The sequence below is a fragment of the Camponotus floridanus genome, unplaced genomic scaffold, assembly GCF_003227725.1.
Source record: "Camponotus floridanus strain SB8 unplaced genomic scaffold, Cflo_v7.5 scaffold51, whole genome shotgun sequence".
Classification (NCBI taxonomy): Eukaryota; Metazoa; Arthropoda; class Insecta; order Hymenoptera; family Formicidae; genus Camponotus; species Camponotus floridanus.
This window is the reverse complement of record NW_020229670.1, coordinates 707,391-732,500: the sequence shown is the minus strand read 5'-3', so window position 1 is coordinate 732,500 and position 25,110 is coordinate 707,391. Positions and strand designations below refer to the sequence as shown.

The 25,110-nt window shown below is 32.5% G+C and overlaps 1 protein-coding gene across 43 annotated transcripts in view; it reads left to right on the top strand.

Moving 5' to 3' along the window:
* LOC105258647 (calcium-activated potassium channel slowpoke) overlaps window positions 1-25,110 on the top strand; it is a 114,173-nt gene that overhangs the window by 67,338 nt on the left and 21,725 nt on the right. For 13 of the 43 annotated variants that reach the window (XM_011270020.3, XM_011270039.3, XM_011270038.3 and 10 more), the window contains exons 8-14: window positions 6,265-6,375; window positions 8,179-8,284; window positions 11,650-11,802; window positions 12,394-12,549; window positions 19,555-19,667; window positions 24,152-24,307; window positions 24,869-24,945. In XM_011270020.3, the coding sequence (XP_011268322.1) occupies window positions 6,265-6,375; window positions 8,179-8,284; window positions 11,650-11,802; window positions 12,394-12,549; window positions 19,555-19,667; window positions 24,152-24,307; window positions 24,869-24,945 (872 nt within the window). Of the gene's footprint in view, window positions 1-2,037; window positions 2,130-6,264; window positions 6,376-7,058; window positions 7,165-8,178; window positions 8,285-11,649; window positions 11,803-12,393; window positions 12,550-13,037; window positions 13,151-19,554; window positions 19,668-24,151; window positions 24,308-24,868; window positions 24,946-25,110 lie in introns of all 43 variants that reach the window. The other 30 variants (XM_011270060.3, XM_011270023.3, XM_011270043.3 and 27 more) reach the window with 8 other exon arrangements.

Below are 25,110 nucleotides of genomic sequence, written 5' to 3'. Positions count from 1 at the left end.
AATAGCTTTCTTGAGGTAACTAAAATTTTTTTGTTTCAAGATAATTTTTCCCTCAGTGTATTATTATTATTATTACTGCTCAGCAAGAAAATAATATTCTTTAATAGCAGGTAATAAAAAGGATAAAACTGTTGTAAAATGTGTTATATTTAATTTTGTCTGAATAGTCCATCGATGATCTTTGCGGATAAGTTTTCAGCATTTCAGGATACGCTTGAAGGAAATATATTTTCATATCACGTATTCCCGATATATTCATACAAAAATGTGACGAGTGTATCATACACTTGCTTTCGAGAGAAGGAAGAAAGAGATCGACATTAATGTGTGTGCTGTAGCATAGCTTTGTCGTTATGTAAATAAATAAATTTTTCTTCACGATTTTGAAAATACACATATATATATATTCCGTATATATTATGTCTTGTGTCGATTGTATCGTGAGCTGGTGTGAACGAGTGATTAACATTAACCAGGCACTCTAACAAGCTCTTTAACTAAATTTCTAATACGAGTTCGGCCCTTTATTCCGTTCATTCGTTTCCTTTATTCGCTTCACTGCGTTAAAATGGATCGATGAAAACAAAAGGATAAAATACTGCAAACTCAAAACATTATTTTATAATTTGATAGAGATGGATCTAAATTAATTATATATATAATAATTTAATTAATTTAAATAAATAATATACAATTTATTTATTTAAATGTGTATGTAAGGCATCTACAAAAATAATTTAATGTGGTTTGACAATGAAAAACGGTTTTGATTTTGAATATTAATTCAAATTTTAATATCCCAGATTATTAGAATCCTACGAATTATATAATACTGTAATATTATGAATGTGATCACATATGAATGTAATATTTTCACTATTTTATTCTCTTAAACAAAATAACATATTTCAGAAATGTTTGACAATTTCATGATTTTTCTAATATTCAAAATATTTATTCAAAAAAAATAAACTCCTGCCTAATATTTATATTATATAGGGAAAGGGGAGAATTTCCCCTTTATTTATTCGATATTTAAAATTCGATATTTATATTATATGTAGGGAAAGGGGTGAATTTCCTTTATTTATTCAATATTTAAAATTCGATATTTATTCCCGTGTATGCGTAAACTCAATTTATATCCCAAATTGAACCTCAACTAAATATTCAAAAACCTGTCTTTTATTTTTTCACCAAGTATCATGAACACCACAAAAACAAGGTCTGTTTAAGGTGCACATAATATATAACTCTTAATTTCTTTTAAAAATCAACTGTACGTACGTATTTTGTACAGAGATAAATGTAGAATAATTTAAAAGATAGGATAAATTAGGAACAGAGTTTATTTTCCAGAAAAAAAAATAAAAACAACGATAAAGATTTCGAAGATATAATTGGACCACTATTGAAGCAAAGAAGATCTTTTTTTTGTTAAAAATGACAGGATGACATGCGATTAATATTACGAAAATAATATACTATTACTAAAGAGCGTGGATACAAGTAGCTCTACCAATGGATTAAATAAACGTGTCGACACATGTAGAATTCGTTAGGTCTAAGTGTAGGATCTGTAAATATAGGATCTGTGTGGATAGGTGTGGGCCTACCTTGTCCTTTTATTTGGGACATGTTTCGTTTCTAAACATCACTATTTCGCGAAGAGGTAACGCACACAGTGATACAGCATTGACAATCGTCTTTTTATGAACAGTTGGGTAACTCGGTAGTCGAGCCAAAGAGTCTCAGAGTTTTTTCATAAATGCAAGTATTTTCCCCCTTTGTTACTTAAGTCACGAGAATGAAAAGAAAGAAGCGATTCTTGCATACCTTTCGGGTATGGCGATTATTAACGACCCAAAACATCACGACACATCAGAAAAATACGATATTACAGAAAAATTAGAATCGACCGATCAAACAAGATACGTAAAAGAGAAAAAGAAACAAACGAAAGTAAATTCTACTACCAATCCTGTCACACAAATGTATTGATGCGAGTGTTGTGTTCTGTTCTATTACGTGGTGTAGGCCATATTCGCCAGTTGTATCCCTGAGATAATTGACCTGATCGGGACGCGAAACAAGTATGGCGGCACTTTGAAGAACGAGCGAGGTCGCAGGTGAGAGACACAACCAACCAATTAGCTTCCTTGATTTGAGCCCCACCCTCATATCTACAATATCCTCTTGTATACGAAATGTAATATAATTTCCATTTTCATTTTCCCAGCCCTCTAGCATTTACACCTGATATTCTGTACACTTTTTTTTTCATACACGTACACATACGTACACGATAGTTTCTTTTCCGACTTTCCATGTCTCCTGTGAATGCAATTTTCCAATAGAAGCACGTACAAACATTAATCCCCATCAAGAAGCCCCTTTCTGATCCGACAAATCCTTCTTATAAGTCTATAAATATATATATATATATTTTAGAGATCAGTGTTAGCATCGCAAAACCGCAGTTCCATACCAGCTCATTGCACTAGTTGTCAGCCGGCCTTAGTGCAGCCGCTGCCCCAAAAACATTCCTCAACAACACACACTAGCCTATCAGCAAAAACCCCTCAATAAACCAATCAGTCCGTCTGCCACCACGGACCTACTTACCACACCCAGCAACTGGTGTTAGCTTGTTTGTTCACACCGATCGCACTTGGGACAAATACAGCTTATCGTGTTTGACACACGCATAAAATGTAAAACGTAAAATGTAAAACGAGTGAATATTATACGAATCTTCTATATATACATATACAGGGTGTCACTTAATTGGCGCCCACTATTTATATAGCGATATTCCTCGTGGAAAAGTGAGTCGAAAAGTTCTGAACCATTTTTTTCTATAATGAAAAAAATTTGAAACCATTTTTTTTGAAATCATTTTTTTTGGAAACCATTTTTTTCTTCTATAATGCGAAAAACTTTATTTTGCATTAAAAATCATGTTTCTTCCGTTAAAAGCGTTTTCTTAAAGAAAATTTCGTCAAGGAGGCTAAAGATCGGTGCTTATTGGCGCAACTTTACTCAATAATTACCGCTTTATTAAGCATTATAGAAAAAAATGATTCAGGACTTTTCGACTCAGTTTTCCATGAGGAATACGCTATATAAATAGTGGGCGCCACTTAAGTGACACCCTGCATAGTCCATTTCAAGATACTTCGTTGATCGTAAATGTTACGCGAGACATTTCATTGCGTTCATGTTTGAACGTCAATAAATCGCACGAATCTAGAACGGATTTTAACAAATTCCGCATTGTCCGGATCAATTTCGTTCGCTTGGTCGCTTCCATTAATTAATTAACATCGTAATCATTGTGTCGACCGTGAACCTCGGGGGAATCTAAATTGAGGCGAAACACAGATAACGTAATTCGCTGTCAATGTATATGCGACAACTTCGCGTCGAGCGAACAATTGTGCATCGTACTAATAAACCGCGGCCTGTAAATTCGTATAACGAGTCTTGAGTTAATTATTCGATAGAAAGATGTCACGGCCGAATGATTTTATTGTCGTTAACTTACTATCACATCGCGCGCCTTGATATATTTCTCGAGCTGTATTTTTCTCCAAGTGCAAGGGAATTAATGCCCAGCATGTACCCTGCATTATCCGAATATTGAGAATGCATATATTATATATATACATACTTTATAACCTAATGTTGTACCTCTTCAATGTAATAATCTGGATGTTTTAGACAATATGTAATAATGAGATTAATTTTTTTATGTATTCGTAAACCTTAAAAAGGGGAAAGGAAAAGAAGATATTTTAAATGACACTAAGAGATTGCTGGTCATACATAAGCTCAGGGATTCTGGTTGAGGACATCCTCAGTGGGCCGAAACGACATAGTTCTAGAATGGCAGATCTTTTTTTCAGTTCAACTGTCATTCATAAATAATGCAAATATGGCTGTGATCTTTCGTAAGATGGAAGCTACACAACAACAACACTGCTGCTGATCGCATTATTGTTCAAGCACTTTATTTCGAATACAATCACATGTGTCCACGGTCGATAGAAAATTACTCGCGTATATTTGCGTATGATAGTAAGGAAGAGCTTTGTTGCTGAATATGATAAATCTTTCGCTCGGATCAATTAACGTTATCATTTTTCATTGTCTCTTATGAATTTTATCATCTGTATATTGCGTGCCGTTTCTATCATTAATATTTTATTAATATTAATCATTTTAACTTTCAATAGGGCGGCTCGTCAGATACTGGTTTAATGGATTAATTTGATCTAGCGAAGTATTAATAGTATTAATAGATAATTAAATAGTCTGAGCGCATATAGGCATATCGATATCGGAATATCCGGCAGACACGCTTACGTGAATAATTTCATATTACGGCAAAAAAAAAAAGAAACAAACACACAGAATTATACGAGCGTTCGATTTTCCTCAAACAACGCGCGCATCCGATTTGTGATAGATTCGCGACACACATCCCTGCGTTTTCTTAATCCGACTCAGCTTTTGTAACGGTTGACACATAAACGACTTGTAAAACAACTCTTCACATCCACGACACTCACATTCGACACGTACATGGCGTCAGGTCCGTATATTAGTGTGAAAATAATCTTAACAATGGACATTGGACTCGTATCGGATTCAGTAGCACCTGTCGCGCGACCTCTCTTTATGAGAAAGATGTTTTGTTACGCGTAATAAAGAGAATTGCACGATGAGGCAAAACTGAGTTCACGATGGAGTCTAATGTCACCGGGTAGAAGACATTAAGCATGGAATGATCACGGTCGAACTCTGCTATTTTTCCTCTGCAAGTCTGCTGATTATCTTTAGGCACCACCAGTCTTACCTGTTACGGTGGCATTTCTAGAAATAGAAAAATACGTCACTATTAATATGTATATATATACATATATACACGCAGCACGTAGAGATTACACACTTGTAGAAGAGACTTTTGTGCTTGACGTATTGCAATAACTAATACACGAATGAGCCTGCACTCATGCGTATTTGACCAGACACTTGTCAGCATTAACCTATGTATATCGTATATTTAGCGCTACTAATTTATCATGTATATAGGTATGTGTGTGTGTGTATGGGTGTGTGTATGTGTACAGTTATTCATGTTAAATGGTTAAAATAAATCACTCCAATTCCTAGCGCAATTTTGTGGTAAGTTTAACTCCCATTGATCTGTTATTTATTTCACAGGTATTCGCACAGTTCGCGTATTATTCAAGTGCCAAATAATTTTTATTATTTTTTATTATTTTCAATGAATAATATTGCTTAAGTTATTTTTTAAATAAGCTCAACTGTCAATCGATTTCAAGATTGTTCGAATTTTTCTTGAAAAACGCAAATTTAAAGTAATATCGATTTATTTCTTATTTCTTTTTTTAAAGTTACATATATCGAAATAAATAACTAATTATATATATATATATATATATATATATATATATAATGTAATTTGAGAAAGTAAAATGAAGATTTTTAATCTCACTGTGGCAGCAGACTAAAATGGCACGAAGAGAAAAAAATATAATTTGATTTTCTATCGGCATCACATAATGTTCGTTCTTCTCTTTTCCCGCCATTTATCTATTTTACGATATACATCTTGAGAAGTATTCGATGAAAAGCTTATTCAGCAGAGGAAAAAATTAAAATTAAAATTATAAAAAGAGTGGTTGAAGATAACAATCAAAAATTAAATTAAAAATACAAAGGCAATAACCACTGCGCCAAGTTGAACGTAGCAAAAATGTATTAAATTGACTTATCAGCGTGAGATCATAATGAATCGAATAATTGCATGGATGTAGATCGTAAATGTAAAAAAGCTAAAAATTATAATCAAATTAAAAGAATATTATTATTGCAAAAATTAGCAGACTGAAAGTCGTCATCAAAAGTTACATCGAAGATTCGCATAAGTAACAAACGCACGTTTTGAACCTATACCGGTTCATTCTCAATGTCGAATTATAAACAATTATAGAAAAAATCATAATACAAAGTCAAGCAGTAATGTCGCAGATAAACAAATAAATGAAAATAAATTGAAGTTGTGGCTGGAAAGAGAAGGACTTATATATAATTATATATATATATCTGCAGAGTTAATATATATTACATAGAGTGTATATAGTAGTTGCTTGAGAGTTTCCCTTTCTTTTCCTATATCACTTATTAATATCACCCTGATAAGAACGTAATCTAATATGTTCGTTGTGTTGACAGACATATTGTTGTGTGCGGCCACATCACCTACGAATCGGTCTCGCATTTTCTCAAGGATTTCTTACACGAGGATCGCGAGGACGTCGACGTAGAAGTTGTCTTCTTGCATAGGTATGATCGGTGTTTTTATCAAAATTGACATTTCTGTCGACTCGTATCAGATGTCGATTTAATCCTTGCGACTTTACCGAGTTGTATTTATCGATTGACTAATATTACGAATGGTTTCGGAAGGATTATCACTTGACGTGAATATATTTCATGCGAATTTTATTTCATACATACGCACACATTCATTTTCAAATCGCTAATTCATCCGTGTTATCGATTGACGCAGATGAATAATGACCATTCGTATTAAATTTTTTTACATTAAACGCATTTTTTTTTACAGGAAATAGAGGTTTGTGTATTTGATTCTAATAGAATATACAATCGTTTATATTTCTTTCAAGTCCTGTAATCTTATATTTCTTTACAGTTTCTTTTATATTGAATAATATTTTATTTTTATGTTGGCGACTTCGTGGTGAGTATACGTCGCCCTTCGACGATCGAGAGATTTTCTGTCGCCAGGCGACTCAAAGCGATCAGATTCCATTAGCTCCGTGTCTTTTATCGATCGTAAAACTTGGTTATTCCAATAGCGTTTCAAATTACGAACAGAGATTTTCCATTGACGTTCAATAACATGGACTCTTAAAGGGGATAAACAAAGAAGAAGATCACATTTCTCACGCGGTCGCTGGTGTAGTCTGATCGCTATAGTCGTAAGGGGTGGTTTGTGTTTTCAGGAAAGAGCCGGATCTCGAATTGGAGGGTCTTCTGAAGAGGCATTACACGACCGTGGAGTTTTTTCAGGGCACTATGATGAATGCCGTGGATCTGGAGCGCGTCAAGGTACCCTGAACCCTAGAACAACACACGAAAACCTTCACCAACCAATCAACCAACCCTCCATCAATGCCCTCCACCGTGGCCGCTCGCGCTTCTTGTTTCCTTGCAGTTCTTTAGGTTATTACACGGTTATTCGCCTGGGTATAACACGCCGTGTGATGGTCGATCGATATATATATACTTATGTATCTCTCTTTCTCTCTACAAATGCATATATATATTATCTATATTTACATATATTTTATGTCACACGTCATGCAGTCTCATGTTGATAATTGCATTATTTTTTATAGAAACTCGCAAACCTTGCGAGTGATTCGTGCGTATACGAATACATCTGCGGATCATACCAATGTTCGCTACATTCTTTAGATTTATTCTCTCTTTTCGCTCTTTTGCTCTCTCTTCTTTCGTTCACGAACTGTCGAACCGTTCGGTGCGGCATAATTGTCATCGATGCACGTATTGACAGAAATTCCATTTTTATTCGAGTTTACTGTATCAGAATTCACGGCACTCTGACCGTAAAGTAACGCTTTCGAGAATACATTTCGTGAATACAAAAGCGACGCGGCACCGGACGGCCGAAAGATATACATACGTATCTATCTATATTTACGTAGAAAGCAACCGCCTGCGACTGCATGGTATGCTGTATTGAGCTATGGAGCCGACTCAGCGTGCAGTAGAGACTTATTTAGAAATTTATTATTATACGCCTTAGCGTTCCCGTTTCCTTTGAGAGTGATCGCGTACAATTGTATTCGATTAGAATCGACGAATTCGATGAACGCGTTATTTAATGACACACGCGATATGATGTTTAAGTTTCCCCTCAAAGGCCACGGGCACGTGAACCATGAAATCTGTATTACTTATTTACGTTCTTAATGTTTCTTCGCCGACCATTTTGTCGGCCCGCTACTCGACGATATTCTTGCAAAAAAGGCGCCCGTCCACAGCTGAGGTGAATGTTATTTATAAAAAGAATCGTATCGTTTTGTCGGATCCGTTCAGGAAACCGCCAGATCTCGAACTGGAAGGACTATTCAAGCGGCACTTCACCACCGTGGAGTTCTTTCAGGGGACCATCATGAACCCGATTGATCTACAGCGGGTTAAGGTGAGTTTGTTATTACCACAACCGAACAATCTGCCTCCTCAATACAAGAAATATGCGCGTTATAAACCCATATATATGATACATATTTAACAACTTTCCCTTTATATATACACACACACACACACATATATATATATATACTTTTATATATATATATATATATATATATATATATATATATATATAATGGATTGTCTGCCCCTTACTCTTATTATATTTCTATTTTCCTTTCCTACTTGTTCAATTTGTTAATTATCGGCTCGTCATATTTCGACATACACGGTATCAGCTTTTTATTGTCGCATAATTAATATACTTAGAATTATTTTATTTAAATTAGAATAAGAATTATTTTAAATATGTTGAGATTTGTGAATTCTAAAAAATTTAAATTTCAATTCTGCTACTTTATACATTATATTATAAGTTTATCGTCTCATTGTTTTTCATAAAATTTTCTAACATCTTTTCTTTCAAGTTTTTCTTGTAATGTAAATTTTGATAGAGAAAAGAAAAATGTTTTATCAAAATTAGAATTAAATAAATGAACGTTTTTGTACGTTTTACATATATATATATATACAAAATGCCTTCAATCATATACGTCTTGTTGGTACAATCAAATGATTTTTCTCAGTGTATATATATATATATATATATACACTGAGAAAAATCATTTGATTGTACCAACAAGACGTATATGATTGAAGGCATTTTGATTAAATCAAACAAGAATTTCTAGTTATCATGACAAGACTCGATTTTTTATAACTAGAACGTTTAATAGATTTTACTATAAGGATTTGGTTAGTATTTTCTGGTTGGATCTTTAAAATTTCTTGTTACATTAATTTCTTTGCTTATTCTCTTAACTCGTATTCAATATTTGTCATAAAATGTATATAAAAAACTAGTATTAACGTTATGCAAAATATATTTTTTTTCTTTTACGAGCAGTAGTGCCAGAAAGAGGACGCTAGCTCTCTGATTGTGTGCGTTTGAGCTGCATCTTCTTCTTGCATCACTGTTTATCAGTTTAATTTCTAACAAACCGAATTTATTCAATAATCTGGATTGAATTTATCCAATAATCTTGTTGGAATTTAGAATATTAAACAGACTTTTGAGATTAAATGGAAAAAATTTTAGGCGACTCGGTGCTGGCGAGTTTAGTATTAGTTTATTAATCAGAAAATTTGGTAAATTTGACAGGAAGAAATTAATCAGATTCATCTGGTAATTCCTACAAGAATTCTGGTTCGTCCATTTTCCAACAGACATACTAGTTGAATCTACCAGAATTCTAATTAATGCAACCAGATTTTTTTCTCAGTGTATAAAATATTTATGCATATGCAACGTACATATATGTTCTCTCTTATTGTGTATACATATAAATTCTTTATTCTTATGAAGATTTAAAAACTAATTTCTTTTTAAATTTAAAACAATATTTATACACATTACAGGTGCGATGGAGGGGATTACATAATTTGTATTCGCGTTAGAAAAAAATTGATGAGCGACTTTACAGCTGTTACCGTGGGCGATCGGTAGATCGTTCGAGAACTGACATTGTGCCGATAACAAACGCTGTTATTCTAGGATGTTTGTTGCCTGTATGTCTCCCTTTATACTCATATATACATTGACGATGTCATATGATACTCCTATCGGAGTCTCTATATGCTTTCGTGTCTCGTCAATTTGCGATAGCTAGTTTCGAATTCGATCAATTATCCGTGAGGTTTTTAAAAAAAAAATTGGGAATGCAGACCTGAGAACCCCATGACCAAAACTCGTTATTCAGTCCTATGCTCGCTTCGATAACGTCACCCCAATCTAATAGCCTCTGTTTATCTATCTATCTATCTATCTATCTATCTATCTATCAATCTATTTATCTTTCCGTCTATCTCGTCCCTTCTTTCTATCTATACATACCCGGCAACAAATCCGAGAGGAAAGCAACATCAATTTTTCCTACATAGACACGTAGACACGTACACACACGGACATTTATGCATAGCCATTTATGTGAGAAAAGTCCCTTTAAGGTTGTATTGCATCCACCGGATAGATCCATGCCTGCATCGACCCAAATGGGTAAGTGCCCGTGTTTCTCTCGTGGAGAGATTGGTTTACCAGACAATTACTTTTCAGACGATAGTATTTGTTAGAGAATTTTAATATCTAATATATATATATATATATATGGGATAGTCAATCGTGATATCTCTGTTAGCGTATCGATCCTGCACTGACGAAGACGAGACGGTACGTTCTTCTTGACTGTTTGTATAGTTTTTTTTACACATCGAGGTTAATGCCAAGTCTTGTTAGCCAATAGATTAGCATGTAGATAGAGGCGCTTCTCCATTATTCAGATGTATAGACTTAGAAACGACCTCTTCTCCCGATGATCGATAAGGTTTGCATATCCAAGGAATGTGTCGTAGAGGCTCGCTTTTATACTTTCATCATTATTCGAATCGTGCGACTGCGTCGAAGTTGCGCACGAAGGAATTGAAAAAAAATGTATACATTGCTGTTCGGTTGCGATATTCCTTTTTTCTGTTAAAGTAGAAATTTTAACTTAAATTGTTAAAATAATTTTTATTTTAATATTGACAGTTTTTAAATGTATCTGACAATTATGAACCTGAAATTTATTTGTCTATTAATATACATAAATAATAATTGGTAATTAAATCAAGCGTATAGAGATGAAGTAAATTGATGGGATTCAAACTCGATAAATTTTCATGAGTTCGACTAACTTAATTTGCCTCGTTCATTTCGTCAAGCGAACAACTCTATTAGCCGTGCGAACCTTCGATATTAAGTAGTCATTGTTGTCTCATTGAATGCTTTCATATCACTTTTATATTGTAGATGCATAATATTTTTTCCATAGTATTCTTTACATCGTGAAATATTCTGTTTCACACTTTATTGTATCTCCACACTACAATAATGTCTTCCATTCATTCTATAATTCTATCAATTTGAGAAACCCGTATATTATATTTATTGCGAGAAGAAATAATTTTTCCCAGTACAGATTATAGATTTGTAGATTTAGTTGTAGCTTACACGTATCATATTGATTTCCTGGCGACGATCGCGAGATACGTTCCATATAGTTGCTTGTCTCTGAAATAAATACGATTTTATTGATTAATTAATTAGTATTTTTTACTCTTTTCTGCTCTATTCTATCTTCGAATACACGCGCAGAGAAGAATCTCTATTTTGCTATCGCTTTGAGACCAACGTCCTGCCCAATATACATTTTTCCTATCTATTAATCAACGTTAGAATGAAGTAACGGACGACACGAAATGGATTATCCCGATTTTTAGGTACATGAAGCGGACGCGTGTTTGGTACTGGCGAACAAATACTGTCAGGATCCGGACGCGGAAGACGCGGCGAACATCATGCGCGTCATCTCCATCAAGAACTACTCGGATGACATTCGCGTTATCATTCAATTAATGCAGTATCACAACAAGGTAACCATTATCGAGATGTTGCTCCGAAATAAATTCTGTTCTAAGCAAAGCGGAAATGTTGACAATAAGTTTTGTCTAAAATTTGTTTATCGAGAATTGTCTTTGATTTTTGTGTGTCTGTTTCCGAGGGTTAAATATTCTCTTGTTGCGTTGCAACACAATATATACAGGGTGTCCCAAAACTCATAATCAATCTTTCAAAGACAGACTCCTGGGATCATTTGGAGACGATTTTTCCTCAACAAAAATGATGAAGGCCATCATTTTTTGCATGTTCCCAGTTTTTGTCAACATATATCTTTGCAATTAAGCCTTAAATTAAAACTTAACTAAAGTAAACTCTATTTAAGATTAATCGAAGAATGTGATTTTGTTAATATTTTATTTCTACAAAACTTAGTTTACGAAAAACCTCTTATTTCCAATCACTTATAATTCGAAAATTATTAGTGCCTCAACATTTTCGTTGAGGAAAAATCGTCTTCAGATGATTTCAGGAATCTGAAAGATTGATTATGATTTTCGGGACACCATGTACATTTTTATCGATGACTATTTTTTATTCCTTCTATCAAAAATCATATGTTCCAGGCCTACTTACTAAACATTCCATCGTGGGATTGGAAGCAGGGTGACGATGTCATATGCCTGGCGGAGTTGAAACTAGGTTTCATCGCACAATCTTGCCTCGCGCCTGGTTTCAGCACAATGATGGCCAATCTCTTTGCGATGCGTTCTTTTAAGACGGTCAGTAAATCGTCGTTATTCGGCAGTCCACCTGCCATTTAATCTATGCATGTCTGAACGCAATTCCTCGTATAGGTCTTTGTTACGATCAGGCTGTTCACAGTGATCGCGTACAAAAAAAAAAAAAGAAAAAGGAAAAATAACGTCGTCGTATTTTTCGCGAAATCGAGATCTTGCGATCACTCGGATTCGAGTGCACCAAAATTTTCTTTGACAAATATCTCCATAATCTGATGAAATAATTTCTAACAAATTTTCGTCTCGTAATTCGTGCAAATCGCTAAATTCCCTTGCACTTGATCAATATGCACGGTCGTTGAAATGCAAATGCAAATGCAGAAGCAACTCGAAACTTACGCGTCGCGTCATGTCATATTGTGACACGTCCGGAAATAGTCGGACACGAGCACCTCACTGTGGACATACGCGCACAATCCGTACATGCATAGGAGCGTGTGATTTAGAAATGGTTGGTTGATTGGTACCAGTCGCCCGATATGCAGGATTGGCAGAATGACTACCTGCGTGGAACCGGAATGGAGATGTACACCGAGAAACTGAGCCCTACCTTCATTGGAATGCCCTTTGCGAAAGCTACTGAGTAAGTCGGTCCATGGACTAATCCAACATCCAGCAGATACGCGTATATCTGATTCAAGAGACGGGACCAGCATTGGCAATGTCCATCGCTCGATCGCCATTGCTCTTCCCTGTTTGATCTCTCGTGTTTGCGCTTTCTCGTGTATTCTCCATGATGTTGTTTCTTTCTTGGTGCGCGGTTACGAGGTAAACCGCGATCGGGTGATGTATGGAAATGTATCGAAACAAACGCTAATTCCGTGTCGATAATAGTGTTGTGGCGCGTGTGTGATTATTTTCATGCTTCTTCAGCCAGAGTGACGTAGCGAACACGTGGCATGGCGATCGATTTTGTCGTCTAACGAGAAAAAGTAGGGGACTTGGTCTCCCGCTATTTTTATGGACTTTTTGCGTTGTATGTTACGCTTTTATGTCGCAGAGGGATTCAAAATTAGAAACTTAGATAAGATAGTTTTATGAGTTAAGTCTCCTTATCGTCTTTTATTAGACTTTGCTTTTTCAATCATGAATTAAACAATGGTAGAAAAGATATTTCTGCACAATTATCGTATAATGACATTGAGATGGTAATTAATATCATTTTTTTAAATGTAAGATAAAGAAAAAAAAATAAATTTTACAGAACAAATACAAACTTTATTTAGCTTTTATAATCTTGAAATTAATAAAATAACTTTATGTCGCTAGTCAGATAATCCAAGGATCGTTGAAAAAAATGTAGTCGACCAAACTAGCCAGAAAATTGTTTATTAATACGACGTTTCGACCATATGGTTGTGGTCCTTATCAAGTATATACTGGAAAGATTTATAAATAAATTAAACAATTAATTTTCGGTTTGAATAATATAACAAGCACAACGAAATAAAGTGTGATCAATTTTACCGATGTAATAATAATCAGGAGACAGGCATAGACGATAATCCTGCAAAAACGCACAAGTCACATTAGCAAAAAACGTTATTTAACTAGATTCGAATTTGAGAGAAACTGATGCGTCCGTGTTTATAATCTTAATTAATAGATTGACATTATAGCAATTTTTTTTGTTTTATTAAACGTATATCTACCTTCCGAGAATATTATATTTAAAAAAATTCCTGGTGTATTGAATCTCTCTTAATAGACGATTCAGGAATTTAGGTTTAAAATCAAACAAAAAGGCCTTTAGCACATATCAAGTTATTTTAATATTATAACTGCAGAAAGCAAAGTTTAATTTATTTCAATAGACAATTAAAAATAATTTAATTCATTCGACTTACGTCGTGCAAGAAATTTATGGAAAATGGATAACTCTTCTACTCTTTCTTGTAAGACATGAACAAAACTCTTGTGGTTTTCATCGCGTTTAATCCTGTTGTCTAGGGAAAATTTCGAGCGAGAGGAATTTTTTTTGAGTAAGAATAGTGAAACTCGCTGGAAAATCATTGCCATCTATATTTCTCAGTCATGCTTTGCGCGTCTATTATATTCATGTTACGATTACATTTACGACAAAATCGACATTCGGAGAAGGTCCGTAGTCTCTTGAATCGGAAGGCAAAAAAAAGGGATGAAGCTTCGCCTCGCCTATGTCTCTCACTACGCTCCACTCCGCTGTATACGTAAACGTATATACATATGTAAGTATATGCACATATACACTATATATACAGGGTGTCTCATTTTAACTTTCACACTTGAATATCTCGAAACCATGGTTTCGGTGAAAATGTTTTAAACAAAAGTTGTATGATCTTAAGGAGGATCATAAAATGGTGTCATTGGTTTTACCTTGAAAAGTCGTTTGAAGATTACGTGAAGATCACCTCCAACTTTTTAAATAGGACACCCTATATATTTTTGCATATTTTTGTAGTTTGCCTCGAGAGCTTTCCAAAACACTATAATTTAATATTTTTTTCATTAAGTACTTTTCGAGTTATGAGTCTTGAAATAATTTCTTAATTTTACATAAACCATAAAATATCTAGTAAAATATTCATTTTTCGATTATCTTACCCTAATACTTCTATGTACAAAATAATGAGAGGAATCAATTGGTGTAAAGAAAACATACAGTTGTTTTTAAGCAAAAAAATGTAATCGTTAATTGCAAATTACATTTTTTTTCTTAAAAACAATTATGTTTTTTCTTTACATCAATTGATACCTCTCATTATTTTGTACATAAAAGTATTAAGATAAGATAATTGAAAAATGAATATTTTACTAGATATTTTATGGTTTATGTAAAATTAAGAAATTATTTCAAGCCTCATAACTCGAAAAGTACTCACTGAAGAAATACTTTATTATAGTGTTTTGGAAAATTCTCGAGATAAGCTACAAGAGTAAGTAATAAAAAATCGGGGATTTTATTTAAAAAATTGAAGATGACTTTCACATGGCCTTCAATCGACTTTTCAAGGTAAAACCAATGCACCATTTTATGACTCTCTTAGAACTATATAACTTTTGTTCAAAACGTTTTCACCAAAACCGCCATGATTTCGAGATATTCGAGTGTGAAAGTTAAAATGGAACACCCTTTATATATATACACACACATACATACATATATATATATATATATATATATATATATATATACATATATATATATGTGTGTGTGTATATGCATATAAATATACATATGTATATACACGGAGCGAATCTCCGTGCATATATACATATATGTATATACATATTATAATATGTATATACATATATGTATATGTATATACATATTGTAATATGATACATAAATGTGTCTATTATATTGTATAAAACCATATCTGTGCTACACCTAATCGATGTAAACCACCCCTTCATCGCTTCAGTAACGTATCTATATTTTCACCCTTCTCTGCAATTGATATATACATGTAACTTTGAAAGAGTTGTAACAATAACAATTAATTAACAGTAAACGAATGATAAGAGGAACGACGATGGTGCGACTCGATCTTGTTAGAGAGGAGAGCTTTTGGACTCGTAGAGCATTCGCGAGTTTTTTTTTATCCGATTCTTGTTTTCAAGTTTCTAGTCTAGAGAGAACAAACTAGAAACTTTCATCAATCTGGTGTAGTGATGGACGAACGTTCGGAGTAAATACCAGTGGATCATCAGTGAAGTTGCTGAATTCGTAGGGCAATCCTTTGATTTGAGTTTTATTGTCAGTTCCACAGCAACGTGTTTATTGTCATCGTGAACTTGACAAAAATGTTCTGTGAAATACACAAACATACGATTCGTATTTTCGGCTTCTGTACAACAATTTTGTACAAATGAAAAGCTGGAACAACGTACAACTTTTTAAAAGCGCTTTTTAAAATAGAAATTAAGTAGATAATATTTTTTTTTAAACTGTATATTTTACTTTAATAATTATGTCCAAACATAATTAAATTTCTTAATTATTTTTACAAATTATGACAAGTTAATGCCAGAAGTATCTCGATAAAAATATACCATGAATCTACTTTTGAAACGTTATTGTCTTGCTTCTTCACTTAGAAAAATAGATAGCTCGAGAAATAAATCTAAGGTCTATCGTTTTTATCATCTTTCATATTTAATGAAAGAATATTTTCTCTTAGCATACATTAGAACTCTGCTAATATGCCATGTGGAAGGATTATCGCAAGAATAAATAACTGCGAAGAATTTGCATACAAACGTTTAACAACAAAAAAATACGAGAAAGATTCAGGTTTCGATTAATCGACGAATCGTTGAGATTGATGGGAAGAAACAGAATTTGCAAAAACTGTAAATTTTACTTTAATAATTATGTTCAACATAATTACGTTCCTTAATTATTTTTACAAATTATGACAAGTTAATGCCAGAAGTATCTCGATAAAAATATACCATGAATCTACTTTTGAAACGTTATTGTCTTGCTTCTTCACTTAGAAAAATAGATAGCTCGAGAAATAAACCTAAGATCTATCGTTTTTATCATCTTTCATATTTAATGAAAGAATATTTTTTCTTAGCATATATTAGAACTCTGCTAATATGCCATGTGGAAGGATTACCGCAAGAATAAATAACTGCGAAGAATTTGCATACAAACGTTTAACAACAAAAAAATACGAGAAAGATTCAGGTTTCGATTAATCGACGAATCGTTGAGATTGATGGGAAGAAACAGAATTTGCAAAAACTGTAAATTTTACTTTAATAATTATGTTCAACATAATTACGTTCCTTAATTATTTTTACAAATTATGACAAGTTAATGCCAGAAGTATCTCGATAAAAATATACCATGAATCTACTTTTGAAACGTTATTGTCTTGCTTCTTCACTTAGAAAAATAGATAGCTCGAGAAATAAATCTAAGGTCTATCGTTTTTATCATCTTTCATATTTAATGAAAGAATATTTTCTCTTAGCATATATTAAAACTCTGCTAATAAGCCATGTGGAAGGATTATCGCAAGAATAAATAAATGCGAAAAATTTGCATACAAACGTTTAACAACAAAAAAATACGAGAAAGATTCAGGTTTCGATTAATCGACGAATCGTTGAGATTGATGGGAAGAAACAGAATTTGCAAAAACTGTAAATTTTACTTTAATAATTATGTTCAACATAATTACGTTCCTTAATTATTTTTACAAATTATGACAAGTTAATGCCAGAAGTATCTCGATAATAATATACCATGAATCTACTTTTGAAACGTTATTGTCTTGCTTCTTCACTTAGAAAAATAGATAGCTCGAGAAATAAATCTAAGGTCTATCGTTTTTATCATCTTTCATATTTAATGAAAGAATATTTTCTCTTAGCATACATTAGAACTCTGCTAATATGCCATGTGGAAGGATTATCGCAAGAATAAATAACTGCGAAAAATTTGCATACAAACGTTTAACAACAAAAAAATACGAGAAAGATTCAGGTTTCGATTAATCGACGAATCGTTGAGATTGATGGGAAGAAACAGAATTTGCAAAAACTGTAAATTTTACTTTAATAATTATGTTCAACATAATTACGTTCCTTAATTATTTTTACAAATTATGACAAGTTAATGCCAGAAGTATCTCGATAATAATATACCATGAATCTACTTTTGAAACGTTATTGTCTTGCTTCTTCATTTAGAAAAATAGATAACTCGAGAAATAAATCTAAGGTCTATCGTTTTTATCATCTTTCATATTTAATGAAAGAATATTTTCTCTTAGCATACATTAGAACTCTGCTAATATGCCATGTGGAAGGATTATCGCAAGAATAAATAACTGCGAAGAATTTGCATACAAACGTTTAACAATAGAATATACGAGAAAGATTCAGGCTTCGATTAATCGATGAATCGTTGAGATTGATGGGAAGAAACAGAATTTGCAAAAACTGTAAATTTTGCTTTAATAATTATGTTCAACATAATTACGTTCCTTAATTATTTTTACAAATTATGACAAGTTAATGCCAGAAGTATCTCGATAATAATATACCATGAATCTACTTTTGAAACGTTATTGTCTTGCTTCTTCACTTAGAAAAATAGATAGCTCGAGAAATAAATCTAAGATCTATCGTTTTTATCATCTTTCATATTTAATGAAAGAATATTTTCTCTTAGCATACATTAGAACTCTGCTAATATGCCATGTGGAAGGATTATCGCAAGAATAAATGATTGCGAAGAATTTGCATACAAACGTTTAATAACAGAAAAATACGAGAAAGAGGGGCTTCGATTAATCGATGAATCGTTGAGATTGATGGGAAAAAAAACAGAATTTGCAAGAAATTTGAATGCATGCCCACGTACAGCTATAGAGTGAGTGTGAGTGAGTATGAGAAGTGCTCGCCTCTGGAATTACAGCTTCAGGAATTTGATCATTACCGTTGGTCGTTCGTTTCGGAAGATAACTCTTACTCTCCTGTCGGTCGCTATAATTGCGAGATACATCATCGTACATGATCGTCGTGCGTCAACATAATGCAGATTACGCCATTCGACATTAGGGCGTTTCCCAATGCTTACATTCTGTCTCGGAGAAATGATTTCTGGCAACACATGTATAAAAAATACAAGAATGTCTCTAAGAGATATATCAAAGGAAAATCTTGTAGATATTTTTTAATACTTTTGTGATGTCTGGACCTCAGGATCCGACTTATAGAATACAGAAAAAAGAACCTAATCAAATTTTTTTACAGAATTAAATTGTTTTGAAGACTAAGATTAACGCTCCAGGCAAATCTTTTAGACAAACAATTATTTTTTTTTTGCCCTTAGGAAACAAAAGATAAAAAACATTCCATTACAATCTCCTCCGGGAAGAGTAGCAGCTCGTCCATGTAGCTGCTACTTTTCGTTGTGAGGAAGGTCTCGCGCGTAGATCATGAAAGTATGATGACGTCGGGCTTGGTTGATTGGTGTTTCAGTCGCCGGACACACAGGCATGGCAGAATGATTACCTGCAGGGCACGGGCTGCGAGATGTACACGGAAACCCTCTCCCCGTCCTTTACCGGGATGACATTTCCCCAAGCCAGCGAGTAAGTTCTCGCTGCCAATGGCTGTTACACACATAAACGTACCGAACAGATACTCACGCCAGTCACGCGACATACATGTACATTGACAATTATACGGACTATCACATACAATATTTATATGAAGAAAAAGCGATATTACATACAATATAATACATTCGATTATACAAATTTCTTTTCCTTCTATCTCTTTTTCTCTCTTTGTCTCATATCTTCGCGTCTCACGAATTATTAAATACATTGAACTATTTTGTGATACCGAAAAAAACATACTTTATACATATATTATATTACAACATATTTATGAGAACTTATATATATATATATATATATATATATATATATATATATATATATACATATCGCCCTCTCACCTTGATCTTTTCAATCTCTAATCGATTTTTTTCTTTACTGGTCTCTCTATTATACTCTTTGTCTATCTCTTTTTGTTTGGATTTTGCGTAGAGTAGTCCAGTTTTGAGCTGTACAAATCCATTTACTTTTTCTCTCTCTTTGCCTCCGTTTGATCGTGCCCCGACCATTTTTTTCAATCATTTTTGATTTTGATTTTCGAGCTCGAAATTCTGCACAGATCTTTGTGAATTGCGTAGAAATAAAGTAGAGAAACGTAATGACGGACGAATGCGGACTTTGTCGCGCGCCAAAAACCGAAACCGATCGTGCTCGGTATAATTGAATCGCTTGATTGGCGACCGGGGAATCCGGTTTGCGGAAACGAAAGTGTTTTAAACGTTTCGGGTCGCGGAAATTGCTGGAAATCGCATACCAGCGCACACGATTTGCGTGCGAATAAGCACGCTTCCGAAAATGTTTCTATCGGGAACAATTTTAACGACCGTATCGAGACCACAGAAACGATAGCGTCCCCATATCTCCGATACCATTTTACGGAACAATTGATATCGAGATTGAAATTGCGCGGTGCTTAATCCTTTCACAGCTTGATTCGTTTACGCAACCCGTACACATTTTTTTCTCTGTTTTTCAACAACTTCTTTTTCTTATTTTTTTTTCTTTTCTTTTTTTTTGTACTATTCGATCGATTGTCTATCCTTTTACGATTATTTCATATCGCGTGCAAACCATTGTGAAAAGTAATGAAGTGACAAATTACAAAGTTTGCATGAAATGTATACATTAAATGCCACGGATATGAGTTAATTTAACGACCTTGAGGATTTTAATCTTAAATTGACTCGCGCACAATATCGTGACTTGCAGTTGTTCTTGTAAGTTTCAACTAGTTGTGATAAAATGCGCGTGCAAGAATCGTTGCAAAATCCGCATTCGCCCCAATAAGTCGTGCATTTCGCTTCGATTATGTCACAGTTCTTTTTTACGGCGCAACGTGAGACGAAATGAGAAAGAAGCGTACCGTGTCTTTTTTTCAAATTTTGATTTTATCGAAGAGACAAAATTCTATATTTTTCGAATATTTTTTTATATAAATATTTTTGACCATAAGACGTAACGGGCAAGATTTTTGTCTTTTTTATCAATAATATATATATCCATATCCTTGTCATGGTGTGTGTTCTTAGATGTAGCGTTTTAATCTTCTTTTAACAAAAACGCGTTCTTTGTACACGCATGTCTGCTGCTCTTTATCATGTAAGAGTATGTGAAACTTATTTTGGTAACACATTGGTAACACAGGTTATTGGACAAATGTACGAGTGGATATCGATCGTAGTTCTGCCGATTAAATATGTATTAGTAAGCATTGTTTGTTAACAGACTTTATAATCGAGCTCGCAGTTTTGTCTTTGCGAAAATATTAGGGGGTAAATCGCTTTCTGCGAACACTAATATATTATATAGATATCTGCTCGCTGATCATGAGACACACACACATTAAAGACATAGGGACTTGTAATCAATTAATCATGTGGCTATCTTATAATTAAGAGATCTATAAAGTATAAAAAAATAAAATATTTATATAGATATTTTTTTAAGAAAGAACTAGCACAGATTATTAATTTTTATCGAGAGGAATATTTTTATTTCCGCGGATCTTAATACAAAAATGAGAGTTGTGCTAAAGTATTCACTATAAAAACAAATGTAGAAACATTTCATTTCCATGTTTTAATCCGTACATAATTATTTATTTTATTCCGATTGCAAATCACTGTGTGTTAAATATTATATGCAAAATTAAAATTAATTTAATTAGAAAATATGTATTTATAAGACAACAAGCACGTCAATACCGTGCCATATTTCATTTCAATACGAATGAATTTTTGCAGTAAAAATTAAATATTATAAAGAAAACATTAAGTTAAAAAAAATATATACATATAGTTAAGATAGATAATATATTTCTTAAACTTCGACAAAATTATGGTAAATATCATTATAATATCCATTATTATTCAGAACACTTAACACATTTATCATTGAAAATATAATTTTACGATTAAGAAAATCATGAAAAAATTCTAAAGGCAAAGTAAATGCGCCGTTTATTCAATATCCTTTCTCAACCGTCTGAATTGCACCATATTCGCCTATCAAGATTGCATTATTGATCTCTGTAATTTTTAAATCTTGTTATTTTCTGATTAATTATGAAAAATTGTCAGCACTTTTGTTTATAAAAATATCGCACTAGCGATAGCTTTTGTATAAGCCTTTGAAAATTTACAAATTTTGACAGTAATTATTGATTTTAATGTGATATGGATTTTGTATTTGATAATTAATTGTAAAAAAATTTTAAATTGTACGTATGTAGAGAATAAGCGGTAATTACATATTTATTAAACAAAACATTTATTAAATCAATAAAAAAATCGTAAAAATATTTGTAAATAAAAATAATATCTTTACAGATAGAATTTTTTAGCGATATATTTCAGTCAATGTACAGAGGTCAGAATTGCATCATTCACGAAACAGAGAGCTATATAATTCTTTCGAGTTTTCTCTTGTTATGCGCACACTTGGATTATCGCCATTATTTGGTTTGTGTGTGTGAGAAATCTATTTTAAAAAGTGATCTTCACATTAAATACAATACGAATACTTTTATTATCTTTTACACCGTATATTATATATATATATATATACAATCGTATATATAAAATGTTTGTCGAATGTTAGTTAATCTGTTGAATCCTTACATGGATAAGATCGGATCTCTTGAATGCCTTCTGGAACTTTGAACTAGATTAGGAACTTAGAGCGTAATAGATAGCCTATAGAGAGCGATAGAAACTTTCGATATATCTTGGCATGCTTCAGCTCGTATTATTAGATAAGTAATGAACGCCTTTATGTAAGACTTTCCTGCATGATCGCTTGGAATTAATTCATCAATATATGTTGCATTGTTTGCATGATTGTTTAATGAAAATTCAATGTTATCACTGAGATAATATAACGGAATGTTGTTTATATATATTTATAATATATTTGAAATTTATAATTTTTTAAATAAATGAATGATGTAAATTTAAATATTTTTATATTTGAAGTAAGTTTATCTCTTGTTAGTAAACAATATCCCGTTATGCATCATGTTGTAGATGTGTACATACACATATTTTACTAACACATATTCGTCAATTAATAATGCTAAACGAAGTTTATAAAGTATGAGAACTCCAAATTAGGTAAAATAAAATATTAAATAATGGTCGTCATTTTTAGATATCTTAGTATCTTTTGAAGTAATGTTTTATATGGTACAAATTATGAATAATAAATAAGCACATTAGTTTAATTATTTTTATTTGCCTCATTTTTTATGTATTACGCATTTTATCTCATGTGGAATCAAATATAATCTAATATAATCTGATAAAAATACTTTATATGCCACGTTTGCATTTAATATATATTTTCCTGCAAAGAACGAAACTTGTATTCGTATAAAGATATTCATATATAAGTGAAAATTGTATATAATTTTTTTATACAAAATATTTCCTTTATTTTCTTTAACTTTAACAAAAATGGTTTCATATGAAAAACAAAAGTTCTTATCTTTACGAATCCAACTTTTGCATTGTTTGCCTAACGCATACGATACTGAGTTGAGTTTCTCAAGTAGTTCTATTCCTTATCTCCTATTTTTTAACAATAATTTGTATTATAAAATTTATACTCTTGATATTACTTGTAGATTATATATTATGATTGATTATTATTATTATTATTATTATGACTGTACATATATTATGATTAATATTTTATTTCGCTGTAAAATTTTTATATTACACACAGAATGCCATTCAGATTATTGCACATTATTATATCTACTTATACACAACTCATTATCAATGATATTTATCTTTGCGATATTTCTATTTGCTTATCAATAGCTGTTTTTCGTATATATCGTCACACACAAAATGTCATACAAAAATGTATCAAGCAAAATGTACGCAGACTCTCTGTTAGCTTGATATATAATTAATATACTTGATCAAATATTATGCATGACTTCATCGTAGGTTATGCTTCACGAAACTGAAGCTGTTACTACTGGCCATCGAAATAAAGGGCGAAGGAGGCTCCGACAGTAAAATCTCGATTAATCCACGTGGTGCCAAGATCGCTGCAAATACTCAGGGATTCTTCATTGCTCAATCTGCTGACGAAGTAAAACGGTAAGAATATATTTTGAAACATTATTAAAACAAAAATAATCGTAAAAATTGGCTCAAAGTAATAACAATTATTAAATAATCAAAATGGCAAATAAAAGCCAAGGCATAATTAGAACACAAGAAAAGAATTGTTTATTTCTTATATTCTAATTACTATGCTTGAGTTTTATTTTTACCATTTTTATCATTTAATAATTGTTATTATTAAATTAAGAGTTTATTTAGTCAATATTTAGTTTCATTACTTGTTGATGTAAAGCAAATGAAACATATTCGAGTAATGAAGATATTTTCTATGCTAATATGCAACAATAATTTAGATGTAATATAATTTAGAGTAATTTTAAAGTAACTTTGTAATCTTCTATAATATAATGTAACGAGTAATGTACCTCTGTCGTGTGCTTTTTAATTATATTAAATGTCATGAAATTAATCTGTTACTTTCTTTCGTAAATATTATATATTTCAATTTTATTTTCTATTGACTAAATAAAAACTTAAGTGATATCTTTCTTTATAATTCGCATGACTAGCGGTTCTTGTTTTGTTTATTTTCAGGGCGTGGTTCTATTGCAAAGCATGCCACGATGATATTAAAGACGAGACTCTGATCAAGAAGTGCAAGTGCAAAAATTGTAAGTCTTTCTAGCCCAGTGATCCTTTACAACAGTCTTTTACGATTCTTGCCAAATTTTCTGCCTAATAACATTCGATCTTCTCTCTCGCCGGTTGTTATATACATATGTTTATATATCTGACATATAATTGTACACAGATGTACATAGAACGCGCTCGATCTA